The sequence below is a fragment of the Leptosomus discolor genome, chromosome 8 (assembly GCF_034619465.1).
Source record: "Leptosomus discolor isolate bLepDis1 chromosome 8, bLepDis1.hap2, whole genome shotgun sequence".
Lineage (NCBI taxonomy): Eukaryota > Metazoa > Chordata > Aves > Leptosomiformes > Leptosomidae > Leptosomus > Leptosomus discolor.
In genome coordinates, this window is record NC_141398.1 from 14,769,670 (window position 1) to 14,792,139 (window position 22,470).

A 22,470-nucleotide genomic window follows, 5' to 3' on the forward strand; every position below is an offset into this window, starting at 1 on the left:
TGCAGGATCTGGACCCAGGCACTGGATTCAGGGATGCACGGGTCGGGATTGATGACAGAAGAACAGATAGAGTCCTCCTCAGATGTCGGCCATCGAAGAAGAGAGAGAGAGACCCTCATGATCTCTCAGCTTTACACTGAATATCACGTATATGGGATGGAATACTCTGTTGGTCAGGTTTGGGTCACCTGTCCACTTCGCTCCTCCCTCAGGTGCGACCCTTTTTCGTGCTTGCGACCCTTTTCAATCCCGTCACCCCAACATGGAGTACAAGATTTAGCAGTGACCTTGGTCGCTATAAGAACAAGTACAAGCAAGGGCCTCTCTGCACGCCATTCCTTGGTACGAACTATAAACATCAGGCCTTATCACTGCTAGAAGCAGTCACTGCCTGGAAAAACATGCTGCTGTTTTTCAGAAAATGCCGTTAGTTAGAGGAGACTTAACTGAAAAGTTAAAGCACTAAACCAGAATTAGTACTGGTTTAGCCCAAACCAGGACACACTGACAGCCAAGATGATTTTGTGAATGGCCATCTAAACTAGGCTGGTCCTGACGGAAGAGAAGAATGCATTGCTGAATGCACTGTTCCCGTAATTCTTAAATACAGGGTTTCACTTCTTTATACAGCTGTGACTTTCAGTGCCTAATACAATCTCTGTTGTTACATTTCCATGTCTTTTTCCACTTTGCCTTAATTCGTATCTCTTTACATTTTAGTTGGGGTTGCTGACAGCCTAAACCATACTGAAAAATAAGTATTTTTTAGCTTTGTGTGGTGGACTCTACTGTGGCCAGAGCACCTTCATCATAATGAGATGGGCATATTCTTTGGAAACAAATAAAAGACAAATATTCACCCAGGCAAACACAATCCTATCACGCCATGAAAAGGAAAATTACTGTAATTTTGGGAGCCCTTATTCTCTTATTCTGAGTTTCTGCATGATTAACTTGCAACATTAACAAATATGTTAATTTCAATTTCCAGGAGATAATTTTCCAAATAGATATGCTTTTATTGTAGTACTATCTCCCCTGCAGCGATGCACCTGCAATGAATTGCCACATGGAAGAGGAGGCAAGAGGAAGAACAGTTGAAAAACAGACACAGAATGGTGGCTACAAAATGGAAGCCTATTTGCACCTTCTGTCTGTATTCTTTAAAAGTACAAAAGCAGAGGAGAAGTACAGTCTGCCAGAATTGCCAAAAAAAAAAAAGATCCCAAATGATTTCATGCATATATATGTATCGAGAGAGAGAGAGAGAGAGAGAGAGAGAGATCAGACTTGGCAGAGAAAAAGAATATGTTTGTACATGCACAGGCAAACAACCATCAGACACATCTTCTGCACTCGAACATACTGTCTTATTACAATAAGCAGCAAACTTTTTGAGATCGGTCCCTTTTTTTGTAGAAGTATAAAAAAGCTATTAGAATTCAACCCACTGACTTCAACCTGTAGACTCATGTTACATTTCAAGATTTAATCCAATGTAGACAACCGGGCTACAACCCACAGTAATTTTGATGTGTTTGGTGAAAATTTGGTGAACGAGCAGGACAGCAATACAACCTGCATATTCTCTGTACCACAGCACTTAATGTAAATGTGAGACTTAATGCTGAATATCTCAGCATTTTCAAACTAGCCAGATTAAATGTAGCAAGGGCTGAAGGAACTATATATTCAAACCTGGTGTTTGCAAGTACTTCCCACTGGTAACTTGCTTCCCAGAAAGGGGACTTCTAAGCTGTAGCTGTCCAGTTTTGTACTTCAGATTACTTTTGCTATGCAGCAGCTCAGTTTGCAGTGAGTGCCTCTTGGAGACACTGTATAAAGCACTCTGGAACAAACCTCCTGGAATTGCTCAGAGAAAATTCAGATGACAAATAGAGCAAATCCCCCTCAGCAGGGCCAAGATTTCATCCTGATATAGACAAGGACATTCTTAATCACTTTAACTTCTACAAACTGTGGAAGTGTTGGCTTAATACGAACAGAGTACTTGGGCTAAAATAGTGTAACTTCCATAATCAAGAATACTTTTAGACACTATTTCTACTGGAGTTATTCTATTAACAATAAAATCATATCAGGGATATGATGATATGTGCAGGGAAAAATTCAAAAACTGAAAGATGACTGAATTCTTCATGAGGTAAGTTTTATCCAGACCTACAGCTACTGCAAACAATTAAAAAATTTATTTGATGAATAATCTCTTTCCTTAGGCATTCTGGTATCTCATAAATATTGATATTAAATAGCTACCAGGATCTTGATTAACAGAACCAACTGTCCCATTTTTTTCTACTGCCTCCAATGAATATGGTCACCTACATAACCTAGAAAGAGAAAAAATGACATGGATAAAAAATTTCCACCTATAAAAAAGTCCAACGCCTGTTCTACATATCATAAAGTCCCACTTATATGTTTCAAACGAGGAATTAACTCACAACAGTGTAATATACAAATCTTATCAAGGTATCACCTTGTGACCTATATAAGTTTATTGCATGAGCAGTCACCAAAAGTGCAGTCCAAAGTGCTGGCTTTCAGCATACTGCCCTTCATACTGAATCAACTCTGTATGTTGTCCCTGTAACACCTGTAACAGTTTTGTTAACTTTGAGAAATGCAAATCTCACACCCCTGCAGAATGTTGTTAGTATCGAGACAACCGATGTGTGACTATTGATAATGTCTTTGTGGGCTTTTGTAACACAAAAGAAGTGCTTTAGTGACAGAGCAGAGACAACAATTTCACCAAAGGAGATACTTTTGAGAAGGTACTGGGCACTTGAAAACCTATTTTCCTGTGGAAGTATCATCAACCTCAAATACAGCCTTCCTAGCACAACTATGTACCACACCTTCTACATACGTGTGGTATTTACTCACGAGATGAAGCAAGAAGTTAAGAAGATTCCATGAAGGCCCTTCCCTAAGAAATGTTCCATTTCAGAATGAAAAGGAAGTATACTTAGTCTTGATATGCATTTCTTAAAAAAATTGACCCTTTACGTTAAATTACTTACACAATTGATGTAAAAGTATCTGTATTTGCTGGTGCAATATCATTAACAAAGCAAAGTTATGTTTTAAATATTTCTGTGCATGTGTGTATATACACTATCCTCATCTATAAAAATATATAAATATTTGCACATACACACTTGGAAAAAAAATAAAAACAACTATAAAATATATACTCCACCTGAAACTAAAGCAAGGCAAGGAACCATCAGAATTTACTTTGTGTATAAAACCTAAAGACTGGCTTTTAAGAACTAATACTTTCTGGAGCCATATATGAGCCTTTGTATTAATTACCTAAGAGTCAAAATTTCCTCCAACACATAGGCCCCACATTACGAGGGAGAGAAATAATCAGTTCATCTTGAATGCAAGAAGTATATGCTACCTTTGGAAAACTCTTACTCCCGAGCAACAGAAAGAGCACAAGCCAAAAAAGGATTTCACTGTTTAAGCCAGGAAGAAAATATTGCCACAGGTGTAGTGAAAGCCACATTAACATTACAGCAGGTAACACATCACTGCTGTTACATCAGGCAACTCATTGCTGTTTAACTTTCACTTGCTTTTCAGATAACAGATGATCACATAAACCATATACTGAACACATATTTTTGAAGAAGTTGCAAATGTGAAAAAAGTGGAATAACTCCAAAAAGAGCAATCAGGTCATTCTTAAAAGCAGTAACTGAACACAGGAATACGGTCTGCCAGATCTCATTTATCCTCTGAGGAAGAATTCTACTTCTCTTAGATTCTTTTCTTTTTTCCGGTAAAAATTACTTAGGAATCATCACAACATGAAATGAAAGACGAGTGGTCCTGCAGAGGGAGAACAAGACTCCTGAATATTTTATTAAAAGACAAGATTTTTAAAATACCATGAAAGATCATAAAGCCTGTCAATACCTTTTCCCTGTCTGCTGCTGTTATAATAGCCTCAACAAAATACAGGAACTAAAAGAAAACAAAAGGAAATCCTGGAGCAGAAAGGAAAGGCTGGAAAAAGAGAGACAGAAGGGATCGCTAGCAAGTATGAGGGAAAACAAAGCCTATATGAAGAAATATACTGTCAAGAAGAAATCAAAGGGCTTACAGGCAAGATATGAGCCACACAGCTGAGATTATTTGATCACATGGTTTTCAAGATGTCAAGGAAGTTCATATTGTAACAATTACCTTTAGAAAAATGAAGCATTCCTAGTGCACCCGCAATTATCTGTGTCCTTTATCCTTCAGCTCGAAGAAATATCGAGAAATATTACCGTGATAAGCAATGAAGATTATGACGAAGGCAAGGTAGCAAGTTGTTGGAAAGAGCAGGTTGAAAATATTCTCATACATCCACATCATCTCATACATCCATAGTGGATAAGGGAAGAGCAACTGACATCATCTACCTGGACTTGTGCAAAGCATTTGACATGCTCCTCACAACATAACTTGTCTCTAAATTGGAGAGATGTGGATTTCACAGATGGACCACTCGGTGAATAACGAATTGGCTGCGTGGTCACGCTCAAAGAGTCATGGTCAACAGCTCAATGTCCGAATGGAATCGAGCAACAAGAGGCATTCATCAAGGGTCGGTATTGGGACAGGCGCTGGTTAACACCTTTGTCGGCAAAATGGACAGTGGGATTGAGGGCACTCTCAGCAAGTTTGCTGACAACACCAATCTGTGTGGTGTGATCAACTCGCTGGAGGGAAGGGAGGCCATCCAGAGGGACCTTGACAGGCTGGAGAGGTGGGCCCATGCAAACCTCATGAAGTTCAACAAGGCCAAGTTCAAGGTCCTGCACCTGGGTCAGGGCAATCTGAAGCACAAACACAGTCTGGGTGATGAGTGGATTGAGACCAGCCCTGCAGAAAAGGACTTGGGGGTGTTGGTGGATGAAAAACTGAGTATGAGCCAGCAACGTAGGCTTGCAGGCCAGAAAGCCAGTTGCACCCTGGGCTGCATCAAGAGAAGTGTAGCCAGCAGGTCGAGGGAGGTGATTCTCCCCCTCTGCTCTGGTGAGACCACAGCTGCAGTGCTGCGTTCAGCTCTGGGGCCCACAGTGTAAGAAAGACACAGACCTGCTTAAGCAAGTCCAGAAGAGGGCCAGGAAGATGGTCAGGGGTGAGTACCCCCGCTAGGAGGACAGACTGAGGCAGTTGGCCTTGTTCAGCCTGGAGAAGAGGAAAGATGGGGAGGGATTCTTTGTCAGGGACTGTAGTGACAGGACGAGGGGCAAGAGTTTCAAACTGAAAGAGGGTAGATTTGAATCAGATATTAGGAAGAAATTCTTTACTGTAAGGGCAGTGAGACACTGGAACAGGTTGCCCAGAGAAGCTGTGGCTGTCCCCTCCCTGGCAGTGTTCAAGGCCAGACCGAATGGGGCTTGGAGCAACCTGGTCTGGTGGAAGGTGTCCCTGCGAGTTGGAACTAGGTGATCTTTAAGGTCCCTTTCAAGCCAACCCATTCTATGATCTCAGCAAGGGCTGAGAGATTTTAATATCAAATACAATTACTTTTTTTAGAAGGTATTCAAGATATGTAAAAAATTTAATATATAGCCATCACCATCAAAAGTTCCATGTATACCAGTTCTGGTGACCCACAACTTTAAAAAAAGTCTCTCTGATTCTGTTTCTTCTAGACAGTCTAGAAAAGGCACCGTGTCTTCCATCGTAAGATGGAGTGATGCAACAACTTTCTTCATTCACTTTCAATCTCTTAGAACCTGGAAATACTCTGTAAACTTCAACCACAGTCTGAGGTCTGGATCTATATCTATAGCACAACACATTTCATCAGGCATACCCTTCAGTCCAAATGAGATTTATACATTTTAAGAACAAGAAAAAGTACCAAATTACTCAGTGAAGGGAAGCAGCTACTAAATCACATGGGTGACCTTTTATGGAACCAACTAAACTCCATCAACAGAACATATTCATGAGTAAGTAATATGATTTTCAAAATAGACATTTCAGAACGGATTATTGCTTTGTTCTCTCGTGAGTTAGCACTTGCAGAGAACTATAGTCTTTTTTTCAATTGAGCCCCTTTTTTAGCAGATGCTTTACTGACCATTGTTTTCTATGGAGTTGAAGGGAACAAAAGGACTCTGTGAGGAAAGCAGGCAGGTTTCACTTCCTTCATTTGCCAGCAGTTAGGAGATGAATGTGAAGACAAGAAGGTGGAGAACAAGAAGTGGATCAGCTTGGCATTGTAAGAGTACCTCCTTTTACTAGAAAATGGTTGTCTTTGTGTTACTTTTCTAATAGCCCTCTGATGTCTGTCTGTCAAAGAACCCAAGTTGTCCATACTGTGGATGAAAAGCGGAAAAGGACCAGTCAGCAACCTCAAGGAAAGCAACTAGTACGGAAAATGTTTGGATGAGAGAAAAAGTAGCGGTTGAAAAGAGTGAAACACACTATAGGTAAGTGGAAAAAACCCGATCATTTACTTTCAGAAGGATAGGAGGAGATACAGTTATGCACTTACTGAGAAGAGATTTATGTAAACCTTAAACAAGCTAGATGATCTTATGTTTTAGATCAGGTATCTTTTTGTGACTACTGATAGGTAACATTATAAAGATGCTCCATCCTCATTCTTTGCTTTAGAGAACCCTGAAAGCATGACAAAGGCAAATGGAAGCAAGATTCACAGTCGAGGACTATAAAGCTAAATACTTGGAAAAGGTGAAATTAAGTTTTCAACGTATGTTAACATCACAAGATTTCCTGCAAGAAACTAATTAAAACAACAATAAAAATGCTGAAGGGAAATATAATATATCCAAGATTTTTAGACCAGCTATTTTAACACTTCTTTATCAGGGTCTAGTGCTGAATTTAAGTAGTAGTGTCATCTATACTATTAGACTATACTATGAAATGTATGCTGTATCTTCTCCGTATCAGTAGCTGGCAAAATTTTGAAAATTTTAATGTAAATCTTCATGTCAACAGCCACTTCTTCTAAACAGAGACACTGCTACTTATTGTCCACAGTTTTCTACTCAGAAACCAAGTTACGTTTTGCAAGGTGAAGCACTAAAATCATTCTTACATCCTTTTATGTGAATTTTACAGGAAAATGAAAGAAGGGAGTTTACTTAAAAACTGATGTTGTGATATAACTTCAACCATATTATAACAAATTCTCTGTCAACACTTATTTTGCAATTACTGGAAACTCCATTTGTCATAGTGAATTACAAGCTCCTCTCTAAGAACAGAAGAAACCACTTGATCACCCATCAACAGCCATCAGATTCCACTGTTACTCATGTGCAGAAATCAGTAACACCTTTTGCTGTAGCATATTTTCTTCAAAGGCCCCAGGCTTGTGTCAAATGCATCAACATACTTCCCTCGGCAGACTACCTACAACTGTTAATTAACCTCCAGGAGAAATGCCTTCCTTTAGTCTTCAGCTATTTGCTTCTCTTATTTCTTCCTTTACTCCATTTATCACTTCTGCCCCTATAAAAATTAGAGCTGTACCTTTATAGACAGTATTCTGCACACATAAAAAAATTTCATTTTTTTTAAGCAAACCACTTCTCTGTCTTTTTTTTGATAAACTACATTAACTTATCCCTGATGGTGCTTTTACAAGGACTTCACCTCCAATATTAACTCTTCTCAGTTCGCTTTCCAAATTCTCAACTTTTACTTAAAGAGATTTGAGAGATTTGATTTAAAACCATGGACACAAAAGTTCTACACAGTATTGTAGCATCAGTCTCATCAATTTTGTACTGATAGTCAAAATTACCTCTTCACATCCTTTTGTATATTAAACTGAAACATAAATCATCTTAGCCACACTGTCTTAAAACCTTTTTTCACCAGAATTAGTAAGTAACTTTCAAAGACAGTGTTTTCCAGGATATCACTCCCTATTAAATAGATTTACCCAGCATTTGGCTTAATTAAAACACACTTTATTTAGGGTATATTCAGCTTTTCAAGTGATCTAACTCACTCTTTAGGACTGGTCTAACTCTTTAGCATTCTACTAATCCCTTGCAGCAGACACTTTTTTTTTTTTTAATAAGCAAGGTTATATTTACTTCAGTATCAGTGCTGAAAATAATCAAAAAGCAGAGTTAAAACCCAGTGAAAATGCACTGAAATCTCTTCTGTCTGATGTTTCGCTACTGATGACTGCTTTTTGTCACCTGCAATTTCTTAATTTAATTAGCTTTTGGATGTGCTTGATAAGTACTGTATATTGTTGATCTCTGAAATCATAATAGGAGCAATGTAACATTTTGTCCAGTATCCTTCAAAATGGCTAACACCAGCTGCTTCAGAGAGGTTTAAGCAACCATAAAAATTAGTTATGCATCAATTTGCTTCCACTCCAACACTTTCAGTGCCTAACTTCGCCAAGAAGTTCAAAGACGTATAAGCTTTAATAACACTTCTGTTACTATAGCTATTCATATCACACATATACTAATAACCACTCTTTGGCTTTTTTAAACATATTACCACAGTCTTAGTCTCCATAAAGTTTTATGGCAATGAATTTCAAATATTATGTATCACTGTGCAAAAAATACTAAAAAACTACTTTTAATTTTTTGTAGTTTATTTTCACTGTATATCAGTTCCAAAGGTGTTTCACTCACAGAAGAGATTAGATGCAAAGTTGGTATCTCCTAAACATTTCTAAGACGTAGAATGCTACAAAATTAATTAATTCAGCTCTTCAGCAAGATATCTGAATATCTTAATTTTGCAGTATTTTTCCCTTAATCATCCAATAAGCCCACTTTCTAGCCTATTGCCTGCTTTTGCATGTGCTCATAATATCGTGTTATTTTTCCATGGTTAGCTAGTTACCCCTTAGACTTGCTCATAGCTCTCCTAGTTATTTGTGTACATATACTGTCTGCTGTAGTTTGCGTAGTTTGTAATTTTATTGGACTCCATAGAGTTGACTTCTCCATTTTCTCAATGCTGTTTGGCTTCAATTATCTTGCCATGCAGTCATTGCAAGCTCAGTCTAACCTTTTTTCTGCATGGTCTGTATACATCTACAAAACAATAATCATCAGACGTGCGCCCCAGCTGTGTAGAAATTAATTATGCACGTATGTATTATAATAAATGCATGTATTATGCCTGCACACATAGGCATTCCCTGACTTCAAAAGAAAATGTTAACTGTTTTCTCCAAAAGGTGAGTTTTATTCAAAGCTTTTTCATTGCAATAAAACTAAGAGTAAAACTTCCATGAAGGAAACTTAAACCATCAGAAATTACACAGTGTGCTTTGTATCTTAAAAGTTACCTATATTAAAATTAATTTAGTTAACAGACCGCTACTTACCTCTAATATTTGCATTTGGAAAGGGTCAAATAATTCTGAGTTTATTTTATGTTATTGTGGTATGTTGACCCAGGCCAGCAGCTAAGCACAACAGAGCTGCTTGCTCTCCCTCCTCAGGAGAGCAGGATGGGGAGAGAATAGGAAGAGAGAAAGTGAGAAAACTTGTGGGTCAAGATAAAGACAGTATAAGAAGAGAAAGAAAAAGAAAGAGAAAAAAAGCAGACAACAAAAAACCAAGTAGTGCAAAGGCAATCCCTCACTCCCTCCCAAAAGCAGACCAATGCTCAGCCAGTCTGGTAGCAACGGCTACTTCCTCAAAAAAAACCCTCCACTCAGTTTTTATTGCTGAGCATGGCACTGTACAGCACTGAATAACACTCTGGTCAATTTGGCTTGGCTGTTCAGGTCACGTCCCCTCCCAGCCTCTCACTTACCTTCAGACTAATCCCTGCAGGAAAAGGGGGCAGAATGGGAAAAAGAGAAAGCCTTGACACTGCAAGTACTGCTCAGCAATATCCAAAACACTGGTGTGTTACCAACACTGTTTTAGTCACAAATCCAAAACACTGCACCATAAGGACTGCTTAGAAGAAAATTTAACTCCATCCCAGCCAGACCCAGTACAATAAGACACCGCAAAACATAACTAGAAACTATCAAAGCTCTGACTTCAGTGAGATACTGTCATATTTTGCTGAAGTGATAACTCTTGCCTGTTTTTGACATTTGTCCTCAGCCTAAATCACGTACCGATTTTTTGCCATTTCATTTAAGAAGGGACATGCACACCACTCCACTCCACTTCCTGGTCTGAGAGACAATAGATAACATTTACATTTCCTCACAATCCTCACACCTCGAGGGCTTGGTACCAGTAAAGGATAGCCAATGCCCCTCCTTGTGCTCAGGTCCACGCTTTGTCAAAGCAGCTCTCTAGTCCAAGTTCTTTTACAAATCAAATAGCAGCATCCTGTGATCTTCTCAATAACCCAGCTGTTTGCTCTAGGGGGTTTTGAAAAATCATTTCACTACTTTGACAACAGAAAGTTTGACTGCCTTTGAATCTGCTTTCAAAGACAAAATTATACAGGTCAAACTATTGCCCATAGAGTATTCTGGTTAGCTTTGACAATGATGGATACCTTTCATGGCCATTTCCCAGTTCCCTTATGCCTACACTTCACAACATGTCCTTAATGATGAATGACAGTCATCTGCAATGAATGACAATTTTCCAGTACTCTCATCCCCAAAGAAACAGCATTATCATTACATTTTCTTGCTATAATTTATCAGACTGAAAAATACATTCTCTGATTACTAGGTTCTTTATTAATGTAATAACTTGAACAAATACAAAGTTATGTGTTTTGAAATGCAGATGGTAAAAGACATCAAGTTGTTAGGTACAGTACACTCTGTTTTCATTACTTTAGGAGCTGTAAATCTTACTCTTTAATGAAAACAAAATGTGGAAAAGACAGACTGTTTTGATTTTCAATTGGTTTGGATACCCTAGCTGAGACTTGAAGAAATACACAACTGATTGTTATAAAATAAAAGGATATTCAAAGCTGTATTTTGAATGGAAGTCTTGTTCTCACCACTCATAGGAGTGGATATTTTATTTGCTTAGTGAGGGTTTTTTACTATATAGTTTCATCTTCACTGATTCAACAGGGACTGAAATAGACCAGCAAAAAGACCCTCTGGAAAAAGCCATCCAATTAAGTCTGCATTTTGTGAGAAAAGGTCTCATCTTAGGCCACAGTTCTTGGCATTGATTACTCGTTACTGGCAGAATTTATCTTAACGTGTAATACAAGCTCGGTTCAAATTATTATTTCCATTATTGTAAAAATGAAGGTACTCAGTCACAGACTAGGACCTCTTGGTGCCTGTGCTCTTCAGAAACAAAACAAAAAAGGTCTGCATATAGAACAAAATGATTGACATCTGATTGCAAGGTATCAGATTAGTGACTTCAAGAAGAGTTTTTAAGTAGAATAAGACAAGGTTTCAGAAATGTTAACAAGGACCTCCTCCCAGGCTTGCAGGCCAGGAAGACAGAAAGTATGAAGCAATGTGTTTTAAAACAAATGAACATATAAAGGAACTTGAAATAACATGCCACATGAGAGGACAAATGATCTTCTACTACAGGGGGCAAGAGCTTTTATTTATTTATTTGCATATGGATGGGGATGAATACACCTTTCTAATAGCTTACAGGTTTTTTATCTGTGTTGTATCTCAGCAATATTTATCCTCTATGAATATGAGTCAAAAAGGGTAATTAGTTGCCAAGGACTGCTAGAAAGCAGTACGTTAATGCTGATGCAGTGATAGAATACTTGTGTTCATGTGTACACACAGTAGAAGGGTAGGAAGGTGACTGGGAAGTGATACAGATGTGAATCACAGTACGCATATAAAAACCTACTACCCAAGGCAGATCATGTCACACACACAACAAAGGAATTACCAGATGGTAGCAGGCAGTATTCTCCATTTGCTTGTGTATTCCTCAACTTTGGGAAAACTGTGTATGTTTACCTTTGCATTTGTAATCTTTATAAATCTGGCTGCTTCAGAATATACCTAATTTTCTACTTACAGGCTGATTCAGCACCATTTGTATGGTCCAGGCATGTTGCCCGTGGAACAGAGGGCATCTTCTCTGAGTCTTGCAGCAGCTTCAGAAATACCTTTCATAAAACAGGAAAAAAAAATTATTTAAAATCCATTTTCTAAGAACTGTTTTTTTAATATATATATATCCCAAGCAATCCAGAGTGTCAGATATTAGTAGTGGCTGCTTTAGCCACCCTGGTGGAATATGACTATAAAATTAGTCAGGCTTTGCAGTGAAGGAATCTTGGGGATAAGGGGAACAGAATAAATGCCAATAAACGCAAAAGCACCTATGCAAAGTGTCGTTGGCCCATGCACACTGCTATCTGCAAAGACTTTTCAAAAGATTGGCTACCTTTGATTGACATTTTATTCTCCTAACCTGTCGTATACGTTGGAACTCCATTACTGCAGCTTTTACCAAGGGCTTATTGACAGCTTCAAGTCTCTTCTGACACTCTAGCTAGAAATCTGTGGGCACAGCTGGAACTGTTGCCAAAGAGTTCTAGTTGTACCAGTACAACTAAATCTAATGTACAAAATCCTACAGAACTGAGAATCCACAGAGCTCTGGGAAGCGTCCATAGATTTGTGCAAGAATGTGGGCAATAATGCTATTGAAAGACATTTAAAGGACAATGCAGTCATCAGGTACAGTCAATATTAACAAAGTCCTGTCTAACTAATGCTAAGGAGATGACTAGGCAACAATGCATGTTTTGTAGCAAAACCATTAACATGCATACCCCAAACTGGGAGGAGATTATATGATCCTGTTACCTAAAATCATTATGGGAAAAACTGAAATTAATTTTTTATAAAAGTAACAATTTAAAAACCTGCACTAGAGTGAAATTGTAAGGGTTGAATCTTCCTAAGCAGGTTGACACACATCAGAAGGGAGTTAAAGATAACATTTTAAGAAACACAGCAGAATTCACTAACTTTATAATCATGAGATATATACATTTTGCCAAATAGATTTGTGTTCAACCTACTACTTCTTGCTTAATCCTGTTTCACAGTTCTGTCCACATAAAGTCCTTTGAACTTCATAGAGATGTATTTCATTTATCAAGGCTTCATCCTTGTAGAAGCTTGGAACAGCTTTCATAGACAGTTATTAACATTCACCCCACTCTTTGTAAGCTCAAATTAAAAATATAATTAACATTTTCTTATCTTAACCTGAACTGCAATTTAACGTGGTCTAGGAATTTCAGATAAAAAGAAAGAAAAGAAAAAATAACAGAAAATAAGATTATCATGAGCATCGCTATTCTAACAGCAAAAGTACAACCAGTGCTTTCTCTTGATGAAACTCTTGCTCTCTCTTCTCTGTTTGGGTTGAGCTGCAGGACTTAGATTATAATTACAGTGCAAGTTTCAGAAATCGTTAAGAAACTATTTCTTTCTTCACACAAAAGAACATGATATCAGCTATAACAAAAATTCCTTGTTTCCAAAGAGCTCATCTGCTAGACAATAAAAACCAATCAATCTGAAGTACTTTATAGTTGCGAAAGATATTTCTTGACTTGCTAAGGTCTGACTGTTACATAAACCATATTTTGCTTAGTCAATATAATTGCCATTTAACAGTGGTTATTGATTGCATTTGTTACCTGCCAACTTTCAGGGAAGACTTTTGACCACTAACAACTGCAAGGCCAGAAGAGATTAATACATCCTGACATTTCTGTATTAGGCCCCAGAGGGATATCTTGACTGCCCAAAGCCTCATTCTCATTTGTTGCCTTGAACCTGTTTGGTGAAATCTTCTCTGCACATCAATTCTGTTAAGCAAACCGAACAAAACTGAACCAACTGAAACAACAAAGCAACTGTTCCTCTCTGGCTTAGACGAAGGCTACATTACAAAATGTTGTCTGCATACACTCAGTTTAGTGTCAAAATTCCTGCTTGGGTTGCAGACAGACATTTTCCTCTTTAATCACATTATGCCACTTGAAGAGAGGATGTAACTGTCTTAGAAAAGAAACAAAACCACCCAACACTTTTCTAATACATACTATGTCTACTGTAGCTTTACTGACACAGCTATTCTAATACAGCTGCAAAGGCAGAAAGCCATCTGCATTGCCCAGTCCTCCCCATGGTATCCAGGCAGCTCTCAAATATCCCATTAAGAGTGGGAATCATTACGGACCATATTGTACAGAAGAATTAACAACTTATCTGATGTTGGACTGGATATCATGGACAGAAGTAGCAATAGCCTAACAATGTTTTTAGTAAAATACCCTCCAAAACACACAGATATGGAAAAGTCAAGATTAAACACCATGACAGAGAGACAACGTGTTCTTGCCATACCTAAAAGACTGGATAAATTCAACATGAGAAGCTGTCTTCTAGACCTCAGCAGAGCCACCCTTTCCCTACATGCCTTAACAATTCCTGCTTAATTTCTGCTTTGGCTAGCAAGTCCATATCTGACCAAGGGCTTGTCCAGACAGCTGTCTGCAGGGGGACCTGAGGAAATAGATATTTCCTGCACCCCATCTAAGCTGTACTAGGCAGCTGCTGCTTGATTTCTTCCCAATTCCTTCTTTGAGATAGCATCATAAAAAGCAAGCCTTGTTCATTGGTGCAGTGGCACAGTATCCTTGACACTTCACTGCAGAGCAGGAGGACCCTGTCATACCTTAGTTATCATTCCTAAAACACATCTTTGCCTAAAAGGAAAAAGTGCAGAAAACCAAAGTTGCTGAAAGACAGAGAAAGCAAAGAGGGGAAAAAAAAAAAAAAAACAAACCACCACAACACACCTATAAACAGTCTTTTACCATCTTAAACCACTGACTGACATTTTAGCAACATTTCTGGGCCCTACTACATTTTCTATTTACATTGTTTTCATATTTTCTTTCAGGCAATCTGTGCTAAGTATAGCCTTCTGTAGCTAAAGGCGTGTTTCACTAAGCACAACGATGCAGAAGCAGTCTCAGAGCCATTTACCGTGGATGACTGTTGACTGAGGAACTTTTGAAAGCAGGTCAATGGTTATCCACTAAGAAGGAACACTTAGATACACACACATGCAGGGAGATGGACAATTGGCACAGCTTAAAGCCAGAGGAAGAAACTCCATATGCTTTTGAGGAAAGTGTTTAAAACAGGTAAGGAGTAGCATGGATCACTTCCAGCACTTGCCACTGCGAGCTTGCTCCACGCCAGGCACTGAAGGACCACCTTGGCTGCTCGGGGACAGACAGAGCAGGTAGTCATGCTGGCTGTTAAGAATGACTGCCCTACTTGCAAGCAGCGGCCACTGCCCTGGCTGCTTCTTTCAAACTGCCAGATTCTCAATAGATACAGGAAGTGCTTTTTTCCTCTATGAAAAAGGTCTGGCCAGACGGCAATAGTACAGTGAAGTAGATTAGTATGATTGTGTCATTACTAGATATTGTTAGAGCTCTCTCAACAAAACTGAATCTCATTTGAAGCTACATAGTGTTTTAAGGCTCAAATATTTCAAGGAGGTATGTAGCATTCCCCGGAAAATTTTGGGGCAAACTCTGGTCATTTCAAGAAAGAGAATTGAAAGTAGTACTTCATTAACAGTATTTCGACACAGCTTATTTTGCAAAGATGTTTCAATGGTTTTGTTCTCTTTTCAAAGCAAAGCACTAAAGCAATAAGCTTTGAAACCTCCAGAGTTGTCAGAAAGTAAAACATCGTCCTCCAGAGGGCTCTCAGTATATACTTAATTTAATTAACCACCCTTCTAGCCTCCTTTTGGTTCTTCTAACACTCTTTGGATTATAAGCATTAAAAAGTACCAAATACAAATGGTTGGAAAAGATATTTAAAACCTAAAATGAGGCAAATATAATGTTAGTGAGATCTGAAAGTGTCAGGAACTGATTTTGTTAGAACCTCAAGGTTCTTTTGAAGTATGAATGGAAGCTTGGTTTCCCTTGAAGAGTAAGATTTTTAGAGACTGCAAGTGTCCCTCAGACTGAAAAAGAATAATTGCGAGTGTACGAGAGAACATAAAGAAAGGATAAAATAAAAATTATAACACATTTCTTCCTTTAAAGCCAGAGATCTTTGTTTCCAGATGGAATTGTTCGAATAGACTAAATAGCTCTATTATGTGCTATCCATTTAGTTGCCAATGCAAAGAGGCTTTTGATAAGAAAATGGAGAATTGAGGTTGTAAAAACAACTAGTGATGAGATGCAGAGATGACAGAAATCACCCCAAATTAATGCATTAAGTCCTCAAGCTAAAGAATGATACATCAATGTCTAATACCACCTTTAAAGCTTTTTTTTTAACCTCTCCTGCAGGAAAACAACCAAAAGCAAACTCTCAACTGAATAACAGATGCAGCACACTGAGGAAGCTTCCTCATATTCCATGACAACTTCTTCACCTTTACTTTACAGGTGCTTGTTCTGGAAAATCCTATGATATCTCACAGGGATGTAATCAAAAAGGTTCTCAATATTTACATTACCTCAGAATCTATAAAGTTTGGCAGTGAACAGTGTTCTTTCTTATAGCATGTTAATCATCCTGTATAATTTGAAAGAAAATAATAGTTTTTCAATCAGCTTTTTCAGTAAGCTTTGAACTGCCTCATAGAATTGTATAGCAGGACTTCATAGCATTATGTAAAATGTTTATTAAACTTGTATGATGTACTCCCCTCCACCCCCACCCTTGCCATAGCAAATGCTTGCCACACTAGCTTTATGTACTGTAGTCATTTATAAGAGAAACACCGAAGAGATTTTTTTTATTATTATTATTTATAAATAACTCAGTTGTATAGAGCTTAACTTCAAAGGAAACTACATGCTTGCTGGTAGATCGTTCTTTGGACTGCAGTTTAAAAACAAATGTGCAAAACCACATTGTTTATGCTTCTGCAGGGTCCTAAAAACCTATGTGGCAAATCAATATAGTCCTAAAGATGCCTCCCAGTGGACCGCTTCAAGATACAGGAGCTCTATGTGATGGCATATTGATTCCGTAAATTTAGTGAATTTAATTGTCATTTTAGGTTTACTTGCATTATTTGGGTTCTGTTTATATTTTTCCCACAGATTATAGAAGATGAACGATTCTGAATTTGCAAAACAAACCCAAAACTGCCGATGCTGTTTCAAATATCTGACCCCATTAATTCCCATATGTATAGCTCACGCAGCAAAAATACAATGCACAAGAGATGTCTGACAGGCCTTAGAGTGTATTATCTTCATAAAACCAGGGAAGATGAGCACCTTCCCTGGGGGATCTTCTGTTCCAGCTGACCCAGTACCACATTATATCATCTCATACATTTCCAGGTAACAGAGGGACAAGGGATACACCCCTTTTCTATACTAAGTATTTATTGCTATATATATTTTAAAAAATCACTCTACGGGAACCTGTATTTCATTATTGGGGGGGGTGTGGGGGGGTCTTTGTAACATATATTAAATTTTCTATCAGAAAACAGTCCAATCCTGTCTGTCTTTAGCACTACAGGTATTCACTGGAGAAATCAGTTTCACAAAGTGATACTGAATGAATTGTGCCATCAAATAAAAACAGATGTGTTTTGTGCATAAAAAAATACTAACATTAGTCTCCCATAATCACTTGAAGAAGTGGAAAAAATTATATTTTCAAAAGGTTCTGTAATATAGCACTTGAACAGCAGTGGTTTAGGGAATCTTGATGGTTAGAGGTTATAGTCAGGAAAAAAACAGTCCGAGAAAAATAACGTCTCACTGATATGGCTATTTACACAGAGCTAAATTCAGAAGTGATGAAGCAGCATAAGAATCTGTTTTTCTGGTCCCTTTGGTATATATATAAACACACACACATACATATATATATATATTACTGTGTATATATGTTCATGTGTATGTATACATAAGTCTCTCTCTCTCTCTAGGTATACAAACAAAACACTCTTTAGAGATATCACCACACAGTTTTGCTAAGTCTTAAACTTTAGAACTTCCTTCCATCCCAAGTGCTACCTGAACCGAACCTCCAGCCTCCAGTAGTTTCATTAAATCAATGACACATTAAAATTTCCTTAAGGAAATGCAGAAACAAACATTTAAGAGTTACACAGTTCCTCAGTCTTGACATCAAATCCTTGAAATAATAAATAAGTCATAGTAGAGTGGGTGCTGAAATTAACAGTACAGCAAAACGTTTTTTTTTCAGAAAATATGTTTCTCACAAGAAACTGTTGTGCAATATGAAAAATACAATCAAGAGTAGCTGGAAGCTAATACAGGGTCCTCCAACCAAGAAAATGCCGTTACACAGGAAAACTAAAAGTACCTCTTCCAAGGTGGTATCAGAAATGCCATAGCCAGTCACATGTAGATGATGAAGGCTTTGATCTAAAGCCTGAAAAAGACCTTTAAAAGAAGTCTTATCCGCCCCTTCTGGAATCGCATAGGTCAGCTCGGTCCCACTGTTCTCTTTCAAGAAGGCTTCTGGGATATGGGTCTGTACCAGAGATGTGACCCGAAAAATATGCTTAGGATCCTGGATTTCAAACACAGAGGGCTATGAGGAAAGAAAGATAATCATGCACAAAAAATTAAATGTTACCAGAAGGATGAGACTTGATAGTAGAATTCATACAGAAAATTTTCCACTGATGAAACTGCATCAAACCTGGGACTAGTTCCGGGGAGTAAAGAACAGTGAGACAAAGCCCTTTTCAGGCAAATATTGAAATTCCTCATTTTCAAACATACTATTCTGTTCTTCTAAATAATAATAGTAGTAATAACAATACCACCCACCCAAAACAGTCAAGAAAGGTGATAAAAACATGTTTTGCTGGCCCTCTAATAATCTATATCACGTATTATTTCCTGGTGGGGACGTGCAGCTCCCTTAGAGCATACACAACTATCACTTGACAGGCACTGTTAAGTTCTGTACAGTACATTCTTAGTATACCTTTTTTATGAGCGTTAGACTGTGTCCCTGGCCATATGTTTCTCTCAGATAAGAGGGAGAACCAGAGCATCTCAGCTGGCCATGCTGCAGGATGGCAATGCGATCACTGAGCACCTCTGCCTCATCAAGATGGTGAGTGGTAAAGATCAGTGTGCAACCTGCATCAGAAAGGTTGGTACATGTCTACAAAAACTGGTTTCTAGAGAAACACATCTTGCTTTCACAGGGGTTCTTTAACCTTAAGAGATCATGTTTCAGGTCCCTTCAAAAAGTAGCCACAAGACACAAACAAATCCTGCATTCAGATTAACAGTCTGAGTTAGATTTAGGTCTAAACTTGCTTTGCCTTACATTATATATAGTAAGCAGTATCAAGCCATTACAACTTCAAGCTGTTTTAAGGGCTTAAGAGATTCCTTCAAACCACATAACAGCAGTGTCTGTTTCAATGGATCACACATTCTGAGTTATTACAGCTAGTTGAGTGCTCACTAGCTGAAGACTTTTCTTCCCACAATCAGTTTTTAACCTTATGGCACTTAAAAAAATGATGTAGAAGATTGACTGATGAGTCTATTTTCTTCAGAAGTATACATGCATCTATATACAGATATGTGTAAAATGGGAAATGAAAACTAGAAAATAATTTTTAGAAGCTAAAAAAAAAGAAAAAGATAAGAGAAGAGAAACTTCAGGACAAGACTCAGAACAAAGCTCAATTTTTTGTTAGATTTGGCATCTTTCTGTGAGATAGCAGATAATTCTTGTAGTCTCACTTGGCTGCTTTCAAGTTTCCCAAGTTCAATTAAATGTTACCTCTGAAATTAATGTGTTCAGTTACTGAATAGCAATACTAATATTCTGACTGTCCTGTTTAAATTTATTGAAACAGAATTCCAGAATGGAAAATAAGCAACAAATTATATGTATAAGCTTTGTACCAGTTTTGTTCTTCAGAAGAACATCCCAGATGCTACGGCGAGAACATGGATCTACTCCACTGGTGGGCTCATCTAAAACAACTGTCTTTGAGTTTCCAATAAAGGAGATGGCAATTGACAGCCTCCTTTTCATTCCCCCAGAAAGGGCTCCAACAGGTTTATACTGATGTTGGGATAAATCCACATCTTCCAGAGCTCTGAAACAAGAGTATAGAAATGGAACCAATTTTGAAAAAGTTTTTCCAGTCACAACATGTCCATTCAGAGCAGAATAACTGAAAAGTGACTGTAAATGGAAAGTTAAAAAAAAATACTACCTCTGATGGATTATACAGTTTGGTGACAAAAAACAACAGAAAAAAATTATCTCTTCACTTACGAAGTACTCATCACCACCTGAAATACAAATTCTGGATAACTATTTTGCAGGATAACAGACAATTTTCAAATTAAGTCCAATAAAATAAACACCAGTTTGTCCAACAATTTCAGCAAATTCTACATTATAGCCTCTTAAACCATGGTAAAGATGGTTAGTTTCATAACTCAAACAGTGCTTCAGTTTTTGCAACTACATAAAGAACCTCAAAAATGCCTGAGTTTTTAGAAAATGTGTAGTCATTTGAAATAAATAAGGCAACACTGCTGCTTTTTTTTTTTCTTTTTAGTTTTTTTTTGTGTTTGAAGACATGTTTCTGTGAAGTAAACAGATTAGTGATACCTAGCTTGAATTATACTACCTAATCCAACCTGATCTAATTCCTTTTTAAGGACTGGGAGTTACCTTACAGACATTGCCTCTTCAGTCCTTGGCCTCTGATGATCTTGCATCTGAGCAGTGTGTGGAAACATGCTGAATAAAGGCAACACTGGAAGACCATCAATTTCTTTTTTCATGGCATTGAACATCCAGTCATTGACCTAAAAGCTTTCAGTTGCTATCAGCCTGGCAAGCAAGACATAAAAGGCTTAACAGTCCTAAGATAATCTCCTGAATCAATTGAGTGAATATGAAGTCTGTAAACCATGACATTTGCTCAGAGAGAAATGTTTATTTTTGAGAAAACAGGTTTCTGTAATTGTATAGATATATATCCAGGAAAATTGTTCTTAATCACTTTAGAAGTCATCTTTTTTTTGTTTAATAAAAAGCAAATTTTGTTTCATTGTTTTGCTGCATTTCTAATTTCTCTGAAGTATTTTAAAGCATTCATTGCCTTCTAAAAAAGTTTAATTTTCCTTGGCAGCAAGGCCTGCAGAGTCCTGAGTATTCTTACGTGCCATTAGTACAATAGACTGCTGCTGAAATTACAATTCAGCAGTCTAAGCACAACAAAATACAGGATATTATTTTGCATAAATTTTAACCAAACACTAGATTTGGTTTGTCTTTGCTGATCTAGAGAGTTGTTTCTGTTGTTTCCAGAGAGAATGCAGTGTCCCACACCAGAGATTTGTCTGATCAGAATTTTAGATTAAAGGGCTTTTAGGATATCTACTAAAAAGGAAAGCCACTTTGCCACAAATGTGCTTGTATATACCCTAAAGCAGTCTGTATATATGCTTAAGGAGAAGTCCCACCAATCTGGCATTCATTTCCATTGAAGCAAGGCAGTGACCAGCCCTCCACATAGTCTAGCATGAATCAGAAGGTAAACAGAAACTATTTACACTGCCACACTATTAGAAGAGCATACAGTTTATTCCTAAAGTTCAGAAAAATGCAGTTTGCTATTAGTGAACAAGATCTCATCTTGTACAGTTTACTAGTACTTCAATACACAGGATGCAAAAATGAAGAGGATTTAATCTTGTGTCAAAGAAGTAGCAACCTAAAAACACCAGCAAACATTCTCAACCTGACAAGTGGCAAATGCTCAGGGGTGGGAATGGGACAACTCTGCGCGGACAACTCTGTGCAGCTAAGTCTGTGCAGGGACAATTCTCCACAGAGGCAACTCTGTGCATGCCAGCAGATTCCGCCAGCCCTTGGTATCATGGCACCATGCTGCTCCTCCCTACCACATGGCGCCATGCCAGCCCTCCCAACTGCACAATGAGCTCTGCAAAACAACAGCCCTGCAAAGAAAGAGAAAAAAAAAAAAAAAAAAAGGCAGCCAAGGCCGACAAAACAGCAGGTTTCCTGCCAGGCTTCCCCCCACGCCTGGAGCTGCATCTGGAGCTGCTCCCCCCCAGCCTCCCCTGCCACTGTCCCCACTCCCTGTGCACCTTCTCCTCCCTTCCTGTGCAATGCACACTGCAGGGACGAGCTCACCTCCTGTGAGAGGCTGCTCACTGCCAGGTCCTTGGGGCTCCCCATGGCACCACGCAGAGCCCCCTGCGATGTTCAATGGCTTTGTGGAGCTTGCCATGCGGCGGGGAGGGCCAGCATGGCGCAGTGCCAAGGACTGGTGGGGCAGGAAGGACCAGCGCAGAGGAATGGCCCGGCCCAGCGACAAGGACTGCTGCAGTGGGAAGGACTGGTGCAGTGGGAAGGACTGGTGCAGGGGAGGACCAACACAGCACCAAGGAACAGCAAAACATGGCAAC

The 22,470-nt window shown here is 38.4% G+C and overlaps 1 protein-coding gene across 1 annotated transcript in view; it reads right to left on the reverse strand.

The window, feature by feature from the left end:
• ABCA13 (ATP binding cassette subfamily A member 13) overlaps positions 1 to 22,470 on the reverse strand; it is a 152,183-nt gene that overhangs the window by 87,289 nt on the left and 42,424 nt on the right. The window contains 4 exon segments of the mRNA XM_086469448.1: positions 12,003 to 12,093; positions 18,347 to 18,577; positions 18,980 to 19,137; positions 19,921 to 20,117. Coding sequence (XP_086325574.1) covers positions 12,003 to 12,093; positions 18,347 to 18,577; positions 18,980 to 19,137; positions 19,921 to 20,117 — 677 coding nt within the window.